Source organism: Hippocampus bargibanti, linkage group LG17, assembly GCF_051943395.1.
Source record: "Hippocampus bargibanti isolate YZ-2025 linkage group LG17, ASM5194339v1, whole genome shotgun sequence".
Taxonomy (NCBI): domain Eukaryota; kingdom Metazoa; phylum Chordata; class Actinopteri; order Syngnathiformes; family Syngnathidae; genus Hippocampus; species Hippocampus bargibanti.
The window spans coordinates 3,230,497-3,249,340 of record NC_142750.1 but is presented as its reverse complement, the minus strand read 5'-3'; the positions used below and the strand labels follow the sequence as shown (position 1 = coordinate 3,249,340).

General features: G+C 41.5%; 1 protein-coding gene across 2 annotated transcripts; it reads left to right on the top strand.

Annotated features, from left to right (window-relative positions):
* The first annotated feature begins 86 nt into the window (after positions 1-86).
* xpo6 (exportin 6) lies at positions 87-18,747 on the top strand. Of its 2 annotated transcripts, none has more exons than XM_089019083.1 (24): positions 87-851; positions 1,724-1,814; positions 2,197-2,309; positions 3,219-3,416; positions 3,521-3,680; positions 4,477-4,554; positions 5,066-5,594; positions 6,495-6,579; positions 6,706-6,815; positions 6,905-7,013; positions 7,105-7,197; positions 8,231-8,300; positions 8,366-8,525; positions 9,841-9,933; positions 10,026-10,170; positions 10,444-10,590; positions 11,495-11,684; positions 12,511-12,666; positions 13,402-13,516; positions 14,105-14,276; positions 15,408-15,569; positions 15,738-15,836; positions 15,908-16,138; positions 17,008-18,747. In XM_089019083.1, the coding sequence occupies exons 1-24, from the start codon at positions 849-851 to the stop codon at positions 17,107-17,109; spliced, it is 3,411 nt and encodes a 1,136-aa protein (XP_088875209.1). In that variant the 5' UTR covers positions 87-848; the 3' UTR covers positions 17,110-18,747. The 2 variants fall into 2 exon arrangements, with proteins under 2 accessions (XP_088875209.1, XP_088875208.1); XM_089019082.1 differs by having other exon boundaries at positions 6,453-6,579.
* Positions 18,748-18,844: the final 97 nt, after the last annotated feature.

Below are 18,844 nucleotides of genomic sequence, written 5' to 3'. Positions count from 1 at the left end.
TTTGAAAGGAAATACAGGATGTTGACGATTTTACTACTTCGGGTAGCTTGACACTCAATGCCTTCGGATGGTTGATTTCTGCTTCAAAATAGGAAGTGGCGGAGTCTGCGTAGTTTTTTAAATCGAAACAAATTCCTGCGTCCCTAGCGTACAAGGGGCCAACAACAGAACGGGCACTATCGCGCTGCGCCTCTTCCGAAATTGTCCCCGCATAACAAATTTAACGTGGACAATTGCACGTTTTTTAAATCACCGGCGGTTACGTCAAGTTGTCGCGAGCACCAGCCCTGGAAGTGGAAGCATGTCTACCTCTGGCAAACCACCACGGCGAACGAAAACGATGCATTCATCCGTCTAGAAAAGCTAGTGAGTTAGCCATGCGACGTTAGCATTTGGCTAAATTTACGCTCTCGTCACGATATTTGACCCAGAAACACGCAAAAAAGATAAGTAGCATTGCACAGATTTCCAGGGCTGGGACCAGCGATGAATGTCAGCCAAAAAGAAATGGTTTAAAAAAACAAACGGTTAATGAAATCGCACGATCATGTAGAACAATTGCACGTAGCGTGCTTTCTTCATCACATGCTCGGTAATCCAGCACTAGTACAAGTGGAACGAGACTAAATGTTTTCTTTTTGAGGGGGGCAAAATGATTGTCAATGTTTTGGTCGTGAAATCGCGAATCAAAGCGAGCAGACCATGACGAATCCCCTTTACGTTAGCGAGCTACACTTTAGCTAACGCTAGCTGCAAAATTTTGCTAGCTTCGGTAATTTAATGTTGTCATATTATAGTAATTAATCCGAGACGAACACAACTGGGGGATACATCCAACGCAGCTCAACATGGTAAGTACAATATACCCACGTTTTATGCATTTGTGCAACATGTTCTGCTACGACCGTTAATGATATGAGCTAACGTGTGGCTTATATGTGCCTCTTTTTGACTAACGAAGCAACAAGATGTGTTTTTAAATTGGTAAATTTATTTACGCAAAGACAGTGCGTTTTTGGGTGGTTGGGTTGAATAATCCGGGTTTGTCGTGTAACGGTTTGCAGGGTAATTAATGAGTATGTGACCGCTCCTTAGGCCATTCCACAACAAGACGCCCATCTTGCAAATCTAAACACTTCCTTAGTCATGTTGAGCCCCGGCATGTTATGGCCCATGTGAGGAATTTGGACCCGCATGCCACAGGAGCGCCTCTTTAAAAACTGCACATCTACCTTGTTTTATCATTCCCGATGGTGACAATCAATGCACGTTAACATTTCGTTTACAAACAGAAATCCCCGACTTAATGCGTCCTTGCGGTACAATAACTCCAAGTAACTGTATTGGTTTGACTCGAAGAGTATTTGAAATCCAAGCTGAAAGTAATCTCGTGCATGCACAGCATATTCGGGACCCAAACTCCACACAGTCGGTTGCAAATTGAATATGCCAGAAATTTCAGAATTACAGTAAAGTCTCGTTATATCGATATCGGATATATCGATAGTCCCGGTTATATCGATACTATTTCTATGCACACACGGACAAAATTACATGCAAACAGGGTCGGATATATCGATAGTCCCGGTTATATCGATATTTTTTTCGGACTCCCTTGAATATCGATATAACGAGACTTTACTGTATATTCGAAAGGCTTTGTTTTTGCAGTACTTCACGTTAGTTTCTTTGTTTGATTTTGCACATTCTGTTTCCTTATCAGGCTTCAGAGGAGGCGTCGCTGCGTGCACTGGAGAGCTTGATGACCGAGTTCTTTCACAGCTGCACAACCAATGAAAGGAAACGAGAAATAGGTACAAGGCACTTTGCATCTGAGCATTTTGTTAGTATGGACGATTATGGGAATATTATAATTGTCGTGCAATATGAAGTCAAAGACTATTGATTAACTATGCTCATTAAACAGCACATTAACAATAAAAATGTCAGTTTTTTTCTATGTGGTAAAAAAAAAAATGTCCCGCAATTGATAAGCAAAATGCAGATGAAGTCATTTTTAGCTTTTTAAATACGGATGCGTTTTAAAAATCTTTTTTTAGCGTGCTTGTTTATTTTCACAATTGTTTGCATTGCTTTTGTAATCCACTTCCTTCACGATCTGCGTGTTCGAATAAAGTGTCGCAGTCCACCTTTGGTGGTTATCGTTGATCAACTACTACTTCCTTGTTTCTGCAGAAGAGTTGCTGAATAACTTTGCACAGCAGACTGGAGCGTGGCGCCATTGCTTGTTCTTCCTCTCTAATACCCGGAATGAATATGTCATGATGTACAGTCTCACAGTATTTGAAGTAAGTTCTGTGTTTTCTGTCACGTGGTTTAAATTTAAAGGACAACCGACGTCTCCGGACAAGTTGTGTCCATAATTTGTAAAATGGCTACAAATGACTTCTACTGAGCGTATTTTACAACGATTCCACCGCATATAGCTATATTTTACGTTTTAAGACTCGCGCTGAATATTCCGGATGTCTTGTTTTTGAGTTGGTGACGAGTCCTCACGTTACGTCACTGAAGGAACGCCCCTGACCGAAAAAAGGACACATTGTAGCAGTCCTTCCATCACGTCAATGCATTTTGCTGTACTTGTTTGGTCTGAAAACTTCGTGTTGCACCAAAAAGAGGCAGAAGAGGGCGACAAAGCTCCCTGTAATGAATTAATCAGCCTGTGGAAACGGGCTGATTAATTCCTTACACGGAGCTTTGTCGCCATTTTCTGCCTCTTTTTGGGTGCGACATTTCCCCCCCTATTGCCTCAAAATGGCAGGGAATACATTCTTTAATCGATTGCAAACATGTATGCTTTCCTCTTCAGAACTATTTGAATCATATTCATAACTAGATGAGTAACAAGAAAGCATCTTCTCTGAATATGAAGCCATTGTTTTGATTCTCCAGCAAGGCAAGACGTCCTGACGTGACGTCACGAGCAAGGGGGCGGGACCTTCTGAAACTGGCCACTTCCGGGTTCATTTTTTTGCAGATTTTGGACACTAAGTCATTTTTATTGGTGTTTTGCATTTGACTAAAAATATCATACTGCGTATTTTGGGTATTTTAGATGCTATAAAACGTTTTTCTGATGTCAGTTAGGAAACAAAAAAAGTGATGTCGGTTGTCCATTAAAGTAGAGCGATAAAATGGATGAATCATTCCGCCCTGGTGTTCTCATGTTATTTAACTGTCTCGTTGACTTTCAGAATCTTGTAAACAAGATGTGGATCGGTGTAGCATCGCAAGACAAAATGGAGATTCGCAGTTGTTTGCCCAAACTCCTACTTGAACATCACAAATCGGTGCCCTATTTTATCCGGAATAAACTCTGCAAAGTCATTGTGGACATCGGTCGCCAGGATTGGCCGATGTTCTATCACGATTTCTTTACGAATACGCTTCAGGTAAGCCTTGGTGATATTTAATGGTCATTTCTTGAAATGACTTGGCAATCTTGTGGAAATTTTATGCAAGTACTCTAATGTGTATATTTTGTTGTGATTTGCAGTTGATCCAGTCCCCCACTTTGGCACAGTTAGGCTTGGTAATGCTGAAAACCACATCGGAGGAACTAGCGTGTCCTCGGGAAGACTTGAGTGTTGCCAGAAAAGACGAATTGCGTAAACTGCTGCTGGATCAGGTACCGACGATGCTTGGACTGTTGACAGGTAAGCACTTGAAAATCCATTACGGCGATTCAGAAACTATTGAAAGTCCCAATTTAGCGTTTTACAGTAATCCCTCGTTTATCGCTGTGAGTGCGGATCGGGACTACCCTGCGATAGATGGAAAAACAGCGATGTAGCGAACCCTGGTAAATTTACATGTGTATGAGTACAAAAGAATATTTTTAAGGCCAAATTTAGTCGAACACAGTACAGGATATCCATAAAGAAGCACAGTAAATGTTTGTAGTACAGTACAATACTTTATGTAAGCTGTCCACTATCAATATCCAGTGGAATACAATACCTCGGTTTACGAACCCCTTGGCTTACGAACATTTCGGTTTACGAACGTTACATTTATGACAAATTTACCTTGGCAGACAAACTATTTTTCGCGATACACACAGAGGTGCCACAATGAGTGATGTGTCGTTCGCCAACGAGCCCGTTCTCTTAAAAGAAAATGGCAGACAGCTTGTTTTGGTCCTCTATTCCCCGCCCCCAGTCGTCGGTTGAAGCCACGTGATTGGTCAAGAACGCAGCAGTCAGGGGAGTAGACTGCAAGGTTAAAATACCCATCAATCAGGCTCCACAAATAACCCGCACAAGCCATCTGTACACTTGATGCAAAAAGCTATCAACCCAGCTAAACAGAATACAATTGATGAGGAACTAGATAAGATTATCGCAGAGAAAGCACCTACAAGGGATCATTCTCGTCAAGTGTTTAAAGCTGATTAAACCGGCCACTCCATGCCATCAACAACAAAAGGTTTGACCGACCTCATTTTTTTAGGCATCCTGGAGACTTACTGGGACAAGCACAGCATCATCGCTTCCACGCCGCCGCCCTCGCCCACTTCAGGAGAATGTGGTGAGTGGATCATCCCCAATTATGGGAAACGGCAAAGACGCAATGAGCAGCGTTAGCTTATGACTATAAGAATTTAAATAATCTTTATTGGCCAAGTATGAAGAACAAACAAGGAATGTATTTCCGGCTGCCGCTGCTCACCCACCCATGTACGGTAATTTTTTTAATGAATAAATAAAATAGAGGGCATATAATGTATGTTAAAAAACTATTTTGACAGAACAAATTAATTTTTGGGGAGAAATCAAATATTAGCCCTGTTGCTAGCGAGCTAGCTAGATAGATAGCTAGGAATTAGTAAATAAGGTTTTAAGTTAAGTAAATGCGCTCATAAATGAAATGTGTTATTGTTATTATAAAGGGAGTTGCTGGAAAAGGTGGTGAGCAGGGTGCAGAGGGTCCAGTGTTATTTTCCATGCCTTTGTCTTGATTCTTGCTATTTTCAATCGTGTACAATTGTCATTTTCTGTTGAATAGTCTCCCTTTTTTTTGTGTCTTTTCAATCTTGCAGTGGAACTTTTGGGCACGTTGTTTCAGGGTAGTCAGTACTCCAAACTTCTATGCCAGCCCATGGCAGCACTGGACAATGAAAGCCAGCATCTATGTTGTCTCGTTTTGGAGTGCTTGGCCCACCTGTTCAGCTGGATTCCGCTGTCCATCAACATCACGCCCGCTCTGCTGGCATCCATCTTTCACTTTGCACGTTTCGGCTGCGATCTTCGGGCCAAAGCCAAGTCATCCGGGTCTTTCATCTCCTCGACCTCCTCGTCTTCGAACGGGCAACTCAACGCCGGGACGATGCCGCCGCCCTCGTCGAACGGCGAAGGGAGGCATCACGAGGGGAGCAAAGTTGATCGTTCCCGTCTCGGAGTACTTGCCATGACCTGCGTCAACGAGCTGGTGTCCAAGAACTGCGTGCCCATGGACTTTGAGGAGTACCTGTTGCGCATGTTCCAGCAGACTTTTTTTCTTCTACAGAGGCTCACTCGAGAAAATAACGCTCATACAGTCAAAAGTCGGCTACAGGAACTTGACGAGAGGTTTGTTTCAGACTAACACTTTATTTGTTTTATTTTTTTACCTCTCATTATATGAGAAGGTATCTTCGTCAGCGATATGTATGTATGTATGTATGTATGTATGTATGTATGTATGTATGTATATGTGTATATGTGTGTGTGTGTGTGTGTGTGTGTGTGTGTATGTATATATATATATATATGTATATATATATATATATATATATATATATATATATATATATATATATATATATATATATGTGTGTGTGTGTGTGTGTGTGTGTGTGTGTGTGTGTGTGTGTGTGTGTGTGTGTGTGTGTGTGTGTGTGTGTGTGTGGCCAAAAGTACCGGCAAAAACTTTGTTTTCTGATGAAGCCTCTTGGTTAAGAAGTGAAACGTCCGACACCTGCCGCTACTCAACCACAGAAAAACTGATCCTGTGACTGTAAAGTGACCTTGAGAGTTTTGAAAGGCGCCTAGAAATTTAATGTATTATTATTATTACGACCTTCAGACCCTATTTTTTAAATTTTAATTCTACACCTGGCACCGCTACGTGCTAGCAGGCCAGCAACACGTACAACAATTTTGGCTAGCCAGCCAGCATCTCATTCTCACACAGCAATCGCCCGTGTGATGGCACCGGTCTCTATTCAACATTTTCAATGGCTTTCGACTTACGACCATTTTGACTTACGACCGTTTGATCGGAACAGAACTCGGTCGTAAGTCGGATGTTACCTGTATATGAGAAATTTTTTTTCCCAGGCCTCGTTTATAACGCGCGTCCAAACTGTGAGTTCTTTTTTTACGTAGAAAATGTTGTGCGTTATACTCGAATAAATACGCTAACTCAATAAATCTGTTTTCTTCAAGCTACTTGGAAAAGTTCACAGATTTCCTGCGTCTGTTCGTCAGTGTTCACTTGAGGCGGATCGAGTCTAGTCCTCAGTTTCCGATTGTGGAATTTCTCGCCCTGCTCTTCAAGTACACCTTCAACCAGGTAAGCGGCCATTTTCCCATCAATGGGCTTTGTTTTTTTTTCTTCTTCTGTCCGCATTTATTTTTTTACATTTTGCGCCCGATGTGGACCAGTTCATAATAAATCCGCTTGCTTTTTTTCCGCTAGCCTACCCACGAGGGCTACTTTTCCTGTTTGGATATATGGACTGTATTCTTGGATTTTCTCACAACCAAAATCAAAAGCAGATTAGCCGACAGAGAAAGTGTCCTAAACAGGTACCCTTAAAAAAAGTCCTCTGCTCTTTTATTTTACCTGACGATAGTCAAATATAATAGATTTTTTTTTATTCTTCCGTTTGGTTCAGGTACAAAGACGCCTTAGTCCTTCTGTTGAGAGAAGTTCTCAATCGCATCCAGTTTCGATACAATCAGGTTCAATTAGAAGAACTGGATGATGAGACGCTGGACGACGATGTAAGAAAATACGCTCGCGTGACCCATGCTAGTTTTAATGTCCGCAGAGGAGTTTCTGGTGTCTTGACATCTTCTATTTTGGTAACCATAGCAACAGACGGAATGGCAAAAGTACCTGCGTCAGAGTCTGGAGGTTGTTGCCAAGGTGATGGAGCTGCTGCCATCCCATGCGTTTTCGACTCTGGTAAGAAATCGGAATCATCTTTCATGGCCAAGTAATTTGTCTCCGGTAGAACACGGTGCACTAGTAGCATCCTTAAAAAGACAAATAAGTATGGAGGACACTAATAAACTGCCTGAGGGGAGTCGCTGGAAAATGTGGTGGGCAGGGTGCGGAGGGTCCAGTAGGATTTTCCACGCTTTTGTCTTGATTCTTGCAGTGTGCAAGTCCTCCAGAGTAGGGAAGGGGGCGCCAATGATTTTTTTTTTCCGACGTCCTAATTGTCCGTTGAAGTCGGATTTTGTCCATTTTTACGCCGACCTGAACCAAACCGTGGATGAAGAACACAGGATTGATTCGATGACTGCCGTGTAGAAATGTCTTAGCAGCTCCTGTGGCAGGCTATGCTTCTTTAGCAGCCTCAGGAAGTACATCCTCTGTTGGGCCTTTCTAAAAAGTGTCCATTTCCTGGTGACTCAGCAGTCTCAGTTTATAGCATAGCAGATTACAGAATACCGTATTTTCTGCATTATAAGGCACGCCTAAAAGAAAATATTTTTTTCAAAAGCTAACTATGCGCCTCATCATCCCGTGCGCCTTATGTATGGAAAACCTTTTAAAATGTAGTTCATTGAAGGTGCCCCTTATAATGCGGTGCGCCTTATGTATGGAAAAGGTTTTTAAATATGTCAGTCGTTGAAGAAAATACGTTACTTTAAACCAACGCTAGCCAATTAAGTCACTGATCGTCTATATCTATTTTAATCACAGATAAATTTGTGGCAAAACTTCAAATGAAAGTCTTATTTACAACAGATTCTTTCCACCTAAAAAAACCCACTGTCTGTAAGTAAAGAATCTGTTCTAAATTAGCTATCTAGTAGGCAGTATGAATTTAACACAACTCTCTAGCACATCTTCCCCAGCAAAGCTAAAAAAAGTATTGTTCGTATAACATAATTTTATGCTAAGTTAGCATATAGTGCCAAATCGGGTGTGATCATATCCCGTCAACCTCCTGATTCAATCAATCCATTGTTCTGTTCTCCCACTTCAGTTTCCCATTCTTCAAGAAAACTTGGACGTGTACTTGGGTCTGCGCCAGTTTATCGTCACCACCGGCGCCGGTAAGAAAAACCGTGACCTCATTGCGTGCGGTTAGCAGACTCCTAATCTCAAATGTAAATTCCAGTTCGCAGGCTAAACATCACCGCTGAGAACGACTGCCGTCGACTCCACTGCTCTCTCAGGGACCTCAGCTCGCTCCTCCAAGCCGTCGGCCGCTTAGCCGAACATTTCATCGGGGAGATTTTCGCATCACGTTTCGCTGACGCCCTTGCAGTTGTTGAGAGGTCTCTACGCTCTTTTTTTTTTTTCTTTCTGAATTCTGTCAACATGATTTTGAACATACCGTATTTTCCGGTGTATAAGGCGCACATTGGCTCAGGTCGTGGAACGGAATGTCATTTTGCTTACGTTTTGTGGGAACAGCAACATATTTTGTGAAATTTGAAACCAAACTTCTAGTGAATAATAATAACAATAACTTTCATTTCTAAGCGCTTTTCAAAACTCTCAAGGTCACTTTACAGTCACGGGATATGTTTTTTTTTCTGTGGGTGAGCAGCGGCAGCCACACGCCCTAGCGTTCTCAACCCGGAAGTAGCTCAAATGTATAGAACGCTAGCTAGCGAATAAATAGTTAGCTAGGGCGGGCCAATATTTTTTTTTTTTTTCGTTGTCCTAACTGTCCGTTCAAGTCGGATTGTGTCCATTTTTGTGGCGGCTCCGAATTTTGGTCTAGCTAGCTAACTTGTTATCTAGCTAGCTATCTATTAGTTAGCTAGCTTGTTATACTAATAATAATAATAATACATTTAATTTCTAAGCGCCTTTCAGAACTCTCAAGGACACTTTACAGTCACTGGATTTTTTTGTGCCGGTGAGCAGCGGCAGCCATTCGCGCCAGCGTTCAGTCTAATCGGAAGTAACACAGCAGCAAAGTTATGAAAGGAAGAGCAAAGAAAGAAAGTAGTAGAAAAACAAAATACAGGAATTTTGTTTACCGTATTTTCCGCTGTACAAGGCGCATCGGAGTATAAGGCGCACCTCAATGAATGGTGTATTGTCAAACTTTTTCCATATACAGTAAAGTCTCGTTATATCGATATTCAAGGGAGTCCGAAAAAATATCGATATAACCGAGACTATCGATATATCCGACCCTGTTTGCATGTAATTTTCTCCGTGCGTGCATAGAAATAGTACCGATATAACCGGGACTATCGATATATCCGATATCGATATAACGAGACTTTACTGTACAGGTAACATCCGACTTACGACCGAGTTCAGTTCGGACCAAACGGTTGTAAGTCGAAATGGTCGTAAGTCGAAATCCATTCAAAATGTTGAATAGAGACTCGGAGGCTAAATGACATGCAAACTCTCCCCCTCTGGTGCCATCACACGGTCGCCATTTTGAAGAAAATCAAGGCTTTTTGGGGTGCGCCTACAAAAAAAATACAGTATTTGACTTGGAAAAAAGTCTAAGCCGTATTGTAACTTTTTTCATTTAACTCTTGCTTGTATTACCAATGTCTTTTTTTCCAGGTCTTTCTAATTTGCGATACATTTTGTAAAACAAACTCAACTCATATTTTTCAGGCTGGTCGAGGTGACTTGCTACGGGTCTCAAACCAGCTTATACGACCTGGAAACCGCTGTGCCTTCTGTACTCAAACCAGACCTCATTGATGTGTAAGTATATTTAAAAAGAAGCAAAGCGTGTAAATGTGTACAAAAACACCTTCATCGGCGACATTTCAAACAAATGTTTATGTGTGCTACAGACACGCGCAGGCCCTGGCGGCTTTGCAAGCCTACTCTCATTGGCTGGCGCAGTTCTACAGTGAAGTCCACAGTCAAAACCAGAGCCAGTTTGTCAATCTCATCACGTCTGCGGTCGATGCCAGTTGCCCCCTTATCACTGCCAAGGTAACATTTCCTGGTTGTCCTTCAAATAATTTACCCCTATAGATATTTAAACAGACGAGCCATTTGACGAACATGTAAAACAAAGTATTCTTGACAAAGATAACAAGGTTTTAAATGAGAATTTGCATTTTGCAATTTCGAAGGGATTGGATCGGATCGGCCATTATTGCAATGGAGAAAGTGATGAAAGTAAAAGGAAAGGAAGAAGTAGAAAAACGAAATACAGGATCTGTTCTCAAGACAAACGCTCTCACGGTGCCATCTTGTGTGCAGGTACCGGAAAAGTTACTGCTGTGCGCGTGCCATCTAATGGTTTCCATCACCTTGACGGTGCGCCCCGTTTTTATGGCGTCACTGCCTGCTGTTCAGAACATCTTTAACCTCATCACTGAGAATCGGACTCAAAGGCTCCCCCTAGAGGTGAATACCAGTCACTTCCAAATTCCTGATTTACTGCGGCCGGGTGGATTTTTTTTAACAATAATAATAATAATAATACATTTCATCTATAAGCGTCTTTCAAAACTCGCAAGGTCACTTTACAGTCACATAAGTTTTTTTCTGTGGGTGAGTAGCGGCAGCCACACGCGCCAGCGTTCACTCAACCCGGAAGTAACTCAAATAAATAGAAAGCTCGCTAGCTGGCTAATAGATACAATAATAATATTAATACATTTCATTTATAAGCACCTTTCAAAACTCAAGGTCACTTTAAAGTCACAGGATACAGTCGCTAATAGATAGGTAGATAGCTAGCGAGCCAGCTCGACTGCTAATAGATAGCTAATAGATAATTGGGTAGCTAGCTAGCTAATAAATACAGTAATAATAAATTTAATTGATAAGCACCTTTCAAAACTCTCAAGGTCACTTTACAGTCACAGGATACAGTCGCTAATAGATAGCTACCTAGCCAGCAAGATAGCCAAATGATAGCTAGCTAGATAGCTAGTGAGCTAGCTAGATATCTAATAGATAGTTAGGGAGCTAGCTTGCTAGCTAGCTAGACTGTCATAAATATTTTATTTTTACTGTGTGATAATTAAGTTTTATTTTAAATTCCAACTTCAACGGACAGTTAGGACGACGGGGAAAAAAAATCATTGGCACCGCCCTAGCTACTCTTGAGGACTTGCGCAATGTAAAAATCAAGACAAGAGCGTGGAAAATCCTACTGGACCCTCCGCACCCTGCTCACCACCTTTTCCAGTAACGCCCCTCAGAGCACCAAAATCAGAAGACATTTAAACAGCTTCTCCCCCCGTCGCCATAAACTTTTTAAACAGTCACCCAATTAATTTTTTTGTGTTGCGTTTTTTTGCAGGCTCATTTGCTGGTGTGTCGGGCGTTATCCAACATGCTGCTCCTCCCGTGGCCAAATTTATCGGAAAACGAGCAACAGTGGCAGACGCGGTCCAGCAGTCACGCTAACATGCTGGCGGCGCTCACTAGAGAATATCGGATGCTAAGAGGGACGGTCAACTTAACCCCGCGGCGACCCGAAATGCATGACTGTAAGTCGTTTTCCCTTTTACCGCTTAATACAGTGATACCTTGGCTTACGAAGTTAATTGGTTCCCAGACAGAGTGTGTAAGGCAAAAAGTGTGTATCCCAAAAATTAATTTCCCATAGGAAACCATTAAAATGAGAATAATCTGTTCCTGGGTCTCCATAAAACATAATTTTCTGCTTTCTAATTTTCCAAGCCTTAAAACTACACAAACTATACCTTATTTTATGTAAAATAAATGTACTACGGTATTATAATTAAAGACATAAACTGTACATCTCGAGGAACGATCCCTTGTCGGTGCTTTGTCTGTGATAATTTTATCTAGTTCCTCATCAATTGTGTTCTGTTTAGCTGGGTTGATAGCTTTTTGCATCAAGTGTCCAGATGGCTTGTGCGGGTTGTTTGTGGAGCCTGATTGATGGGATATTTTAACCTTGCAGTCTACACTCTGCCTTTGAATTATCAAGGTTGAAACTCTCTGGTCGTCTGCCTGTCTCTTTAATGTTTAAACCACCTCCCCTCACTGCTGCGTTCTTGACCAATCACGTTGCTTTAACCGAAGACTGGGCGGGGAATAGAGGACAAAAACAGTCGGCAGCCATTTTGTTGTTAGGAGAACGGGCTCGTTCGCCAACGACATATCACTCATTGTGGCAGCTCCGTGTGTATCTCGAAAAAAGTTCGTATGCCAAGGTAAAATTGTCATCAATATAACGTTCGTAAACCGAAAAGTTCGTAAGCCAAGGAGTTCGTAAACCAAGGTATCACTGTATACTTTATCCCACCCCCCGGTATCATTTTATTTCTTTTATTTTCTTTCAATCAGTGAAAGCCGTGATTCATCAGACCTTACCTGTCCTGAGAGACATCGTGGACAGCATCAATGGCGAGTCCACCAAATCTCGTCAGATTTGTTACCAGAGTTTGCAGGAGTCGGTCCAAGTGTCCCTTAGCCTTTTCCCCGTGTTTATTCAGCAGCCAGGTCAGTGCATCTCGCTTTCTCAACTCCCTTTTGTCTTTTTTTTTTTTTAACCTGGATTCGTGGACAAGACTCTTACTTTCACCAATATTGTGCAGTTTTTCAGCACTCTCCTCCTCCACCTTTGTGGCCAAATTAACAGCGCATAGTTGAAGTTTTAATATTTGCAAATAGAATACAATAAAGTCTCGTTATATCGATATTCAAGGGAGTCCGAAAAAATATCGATATAACCGGGACTATCGATATATCCGACCCTGTTTGCATGTAATTTTCTCCGTGCGTGCATAGAAATAGTATCGATATAACCGGGACTATCGATATATCCGATATCGATATAACGAGACTTTACTGTATTTTTAATTGAAATGGGCTCAGGAGCGTCTTGTCCACAGAAGTAGTCCGTGCACTCTGTCTTATGGTGTCTAGCTAGCTATCTATTAGACAGCTAGCTATTAGCCAGCTAACTAGCTTGTTATCTAGCTAGCTATCTATTAGCTAGCTAGCTATCTTTATATCTATTTGAGTTACTTACGGGTAGCTAGCTAGCTTATAAGCTAGCTAGCTATTAGCTATTATCCTGTGACTGTAAAGTGACCTTGAGTTTTGAAAGGCGTTTAGAAATGAAATTTATTATTATTATTATATTATTATTATTATAAAATAAGGCACAATATCGTTTCAAAGAGCCGCGGGAATGAAAGATGGTTCGATGGACTGTCCGGTTTTGTCTTTCAGATGTGACGGATGAAATGCTGGCTTTCTTCTTGACGCTGTTTCAGGCGTTGCGAGTCCAGATGGGTGTTGCCTTCACTGGACAGATCCTCCACACATTCCTCAGCTTGTTTACCAGGTTTTTAAACTTTTAAGTTTAACTGGTTGATATTTTGAGAACGAGAGAGAGACATTTGATAACAAAGATTGGATTGGATTAGCCTTTATTAGTCTCGCAGTGGAGAAATTTACATTTCACAGCAGGGAAGTGAGGCAAGGAAGAGGAAAGGAAGAAGTAGAAAAACAAAATACAGGAGCTGCTGTAAAGGCAACCACTCTTGCGGCGCCATTTTGAAGTCAAAACAATAAAATAACAAATAATGTCACACGGCAAAAGACAGTCATTCAATCTGAAACACTTTCCGCACCTTCTTCGTTGTATAGCAGTTCTTGATGAAAGCGGAAAGAATCAAAGCGTCCTTTTCACCAGTGGATCAGGAACATCATGGTGTAATGTGCACGTCTGCTACAAGCTATATGTTGAAAGCAAACACAAAGCATCATGTAGCATCCTTTGACGAAAAGAGACTCTGACATCTCCTGTCCCACATAAATCCGCTTCAATTCCAAGCCGCGACAGTTCCACATCCATCCAGCCGCAGACTGTCCAACGGTCCCGAGACTTTCCGCTGAAGACGCCATGCTGTCTGTCCTGTGTATATTTTAGGGAACAGCTGGCAGCCAGTATTTTGCAGGAGGGCAGCGCGGGTTGCCGAGTGGTACAGAAGTTCTTGAAAATCCTCCAGGTGGTGGTCCAAGAACCCGGTCAGGCTTTCAAACCCTTCCTACCGAGTATTCTCTCTCTCTGCATGGAGCAGGTCTACCCAGTTGTGGCAGAGGTCAGTTCATTGTACCAATGTTTGAAAACTGGCATGCATGTAATTTTAAAATGACAAAAAAACAGATGCTCCCCTACTTACGAACATTCAAGTTACGAACAATGCTACATACCAACATTTTTGGAGTAACATATGTAGGACAGCGATACCTCGGTCTACGAACCCCTTGGCTTATGAACTTTTCGGTTTACGAACGTTAAATTTATGAAAAATTTGCCTTGGCATACGAACTATTTTTTGGGATACACACAGAGCTGCCACAATGAGTGATGTGTCGTTCGCGAACGAGCCCGTTCTCCTCAGAAGAAAATGGCAGCCGACTGTTTCGGTCCTCTATTGCCCGCCCCCAGTCTTCGGTTAAAGCCATGTGATTAGTCAAGAACGCAGCACTGGGGGGGGGGGGTTAAACATTAAAGAGACAGGCAAACGACAGAGAGAGAGTAAAAAACACACACACACACACACAAAAGGGAGACGACAGAGCTGGAAACAAAAAAAAGTGAAATGGTGAGAAAATGGATAGAAAACAGTGAAATTTTGACTCGTTTCAACTTTGATAGTTCGAAAGCAGAGTGTAGACTGGAAGGTTAAAATATCCCATCAATCAGGCTCCACAAATAACCTGCACGTGCCATCTGTACACTTGATGCAAAAAGCTATCAACCCAGCTAAACAGAACACAATTGATGAGGAACAAGGTAAAATGAAAGCACCTCCAAGGGATCATTCCTCAAGATGGTGAAAGAAGAAGGCTACGTTCCTCATCAAGCGTTTAATGCTGAGGAAACCGGCCACTCCATTCCATCAAGCCATCAACGACCATCACAAAGGTAAATAAAATGACTTTATTATACAGTATAGTTTATTTCTTTAATTATAATACCATAGCACATTTATTATATTTAAAATATGTAAATTTTGTGTAGTTTTAAGGATTAGAAAGTAGAAAATTATGTTTTATGGGGACCTGGGAACGGATTATTTTCATTTTAATAGTTTCCTATGGGAAATTACTTTTTGGGATACACACTTTTCGCCTTACACACTCTGTCTGGGAACCAATTAACTTCGTAAGCCAATGTATCACTGTAGTAGTAAATGTTTGCTCATTTTCCATTGGTCTTTTGACAGAGATCTTCTCCCGATGTCAAAGCGGAGATGTTTGAGCTTTTATACCAAATACTTCACCAAAACTGGCGGTATTTTTTCAAAACTTCCATTCTGACAAGTGTCCAAAGAGGAGCCCCCGAAGACGCCATGGAGAACGAGGCCCAGTTCACGGCTGCCATGCAGGTAAAAAAAAAATGAATAGCGATGTCCGTCATGTCGTCAATTTTGTCGTTTTAAACATGTTCGTGATCGTCCACCATTTTCCATCGGCACGTTGAAATCGAGTCGTATTCCTTCCTCTCTCGTTATTATCGTTACGTTTCAATCCGTGCTTTACTATCTCCATCACAGGCTTTCGGCCAGTCTTTCCTGCAGTCCGACATCCACATCTTCAAGCAGAATCTCTCCTACTTGGAGACCCTCAACAGCAAGCACAAGTTGTATCACAGAGTAAGCAGTAGCGGTGATGCTAAGAACGAATGGTTAGCTTCATCCAGCTAACCCTCACTCTAACCCTCTAGAAGCTTTTCCGGACTTCGATGCTCTTCCATTTCATCAACGTGCTGCTGCAGGTCCTCCTCCACAAAAGTCACGACCTTCTGCAGGAGGAAATCACCCTGGCTGTTTACAACATGGCCTCTGTGGATTTTGATGCCTTCTACTCAGCCTTCATGCCGGAGTTCCTCAACAGCTGCCAGGGCGTGGATACCAACCAACGATCTGTCCTGGCACGCAACTTCAAGATAGAACAGGTTAGGAACGACCTGAAACAACCGACGCCTCCGGACAGGTTGTGTCCATAATTTATAAAATCACTTCAAATCACTTCAACTAAGCGTATTTTACAAAGATTCCACCGCATATAGCTAGATTTTATGTTTTAAGACTTGCGCTGAATATTCAGGAAGTCTTGTTTTTGATTTGGTGACGAGTCCTCACCCTACGTCACTGAAGGAACGCCCCTGACCGAGAAAGCGACACACAATGCATTTTGGGTACTTTGTTTGGTCTGAAAACTTCGTATTGATCCGTGTTGATGGCAAAATTAGAAGGGAAAACTATCTATCTGTATATCTATTAGCTATATAGCTAGCCTTCTAGCTCGCTAGGTCACCGAGTGTACTTGACGTTTGGATGAAAAGGACTAAAAGCTAGCTATCTATTTGCTATCTATTTGCTGTTTATTAGCTGGCTAGCTATATAACTGGCTCGCTAGCTAGCTGGCTAGACTTCTTTAATCGATTGCAAACATTTATGCTTTCCTCTTCAGAACTATTTGAATCGTATTCATAACTGGATGAGTAACAAGAAAGCATCTTTTCCGAATCTGAAGCTATTGTTTTGATTCTGGATCAAGGCAGTGTGTTACCAATAGTGACATCACGGACAAGGGGGCGGGACTTTCGCAATCTGCCCAGTTCCGAGCTCATTTTGTGGCAGTTTTGGGCCACTTTAAGTCATTTTTTATTGGTGTTTTGCATTTGACTAAAAATATCAGCCTGCGTGCGTGTTTTGGGTGTTTCAGATGCTATAAAATGTTTTTTTGTGATGTCAGTTCGGGAACAAATAAAATAGTGTCGGTTGTCCTTTAACAATTTGTATTTTTCTTTCTGTACAAAAGGACCTGCCGTCCTTCACTCAAAGCGTGCAGCGGCTGGTGAACGATCTTCGCTACTACAGACTGTGCAACAGCAGTTTGCCTACCGGCACCATCAAGCTATAGCGCGACTGAACCAACCACTTTCACGATGGCATCCAGGACATTCATGGACTGCCTGTGCTGACCACTTTGCCGTAACACTCCAAACTTAGACTTTGGCTCACATGGTTTAAAGTTGGAGGAAGGTTAAGGATGCTGCTGTTTTTTTTTTTTTTTCTACTGTAGACATATGGCGCATGGTTGTTTTTGTTGTTGTTTAAAGCAGCGCTCACCATATTCGCCAATAATTCATTGGCAGAAAATGTTTAACCTGGTCTGCAGTTTTTTTTTGTTTTCTTACCAGACCCGGACCAGTCTGAGCCAGGCCTTCTTTCCCTCACCTCGGCCAAAGAGCCGAACCGGGAATGAGCACTTTGAACTCATTTTTTTGAGTTTTTGTAATGTTTGCTTCTATTCTTTTTTTTTTTTTTTTCCTTCAGGTTTTTTCATCTCCAAAGGAGACAGACTCTCACCTTAAGATCTTTCACATCATTCCATTATGAAAGAGAAAACTTGCTTGATTTAATAATTAAAGTGCTATTTTTTGTGGTTTTTGTAAGTACAACATGTGTGATCATTCACCGCAAAATTTGAGGACGTTGCACATGTATGAAATAGTTGTCGTGAGACAAAAAAATATGCATTCAGCATGAGAAAAAGGGATTCTTATCCTCTCCATCACTAACGTATATATCCAACATGACAGATAAAATGAATATTAAATCAGCCTTTGTCTAAACATCAGTTCAACCCAATTGCTAAAACCTTTTTAGCCATCTAGAAGAAAAGAAAATAGCTTCATCCAGAATATCAAGCTAAATGTACATTGTTTGGATGAAAAGGACTAAAAGCTAGCAAGCTATTTTGCTATCTATTAACTGGCTCGCTACCTATATAGCTGGCTTGCTAGCTATCTAGCTGGCTGGGTAGCTAGCTTTCTCGCTGGCTGGCAAGCTATATATCTGTATTAGTTATATAGCCAGCTAACTTTCTAGCTAGCTAGGTTACCGAGTCTACTTGACATTTGGATGAAAAGGACTAAAAGCTTGCTAGCTATTTGCTATTTATTAACTGGCTAGCAAGCTATTTATCTGTATATCTAATAGCTATATAGCTAGCTTTCTAGCTAGCTAGGTCACCGAGTGTACTTGACATTTGGATGAAAATGACTAAAAGCTAGCTAGCTATTTGCTATTTATTAGCTGCCTAGTTAGCTATATAACTGGCTCACTAGCTTTCTAGCTTGCTGGACTTCTTTAATCGATTGCAAACATTTATGCTTTCCTTTTCAGAACTATTTGAATTATATTCATAACCGGATGAGTAACAAGAAAGCATATTCTCCGAATCTGAACTCTCTGAAGCCATTGTTTTGATTCTGGAGCAAGGCAGTGTGTGATCAATTGTGACGTCACAAACAAGGGGGCGGGCCTTTCTCAATCTGCCCAGTTCCAAGCTCATTTTGTGGCAGTTTTTGGACACTAAGTCATTTTTATTGGTGTTTTGCATTTGACTAAAAATATCAGCCTGTGTGTTTTGGGTATTTTAGATGCTATAAAATGGTTTTCTGATGTCAGTTAGGAAACAAAAAAATTGTCGGTTGTTCTTTAAATATGAAAACACATCTGGAAGCAACACAACAGAGGAAAACCAATGAAATAAAGCTGAAAGACAATTTGGAATTATTTATTAAGAATTCATGGACAAAATATGATTTACATCAATCCGTGATTGATATTTTTAGGCCAGCAGAAGATGG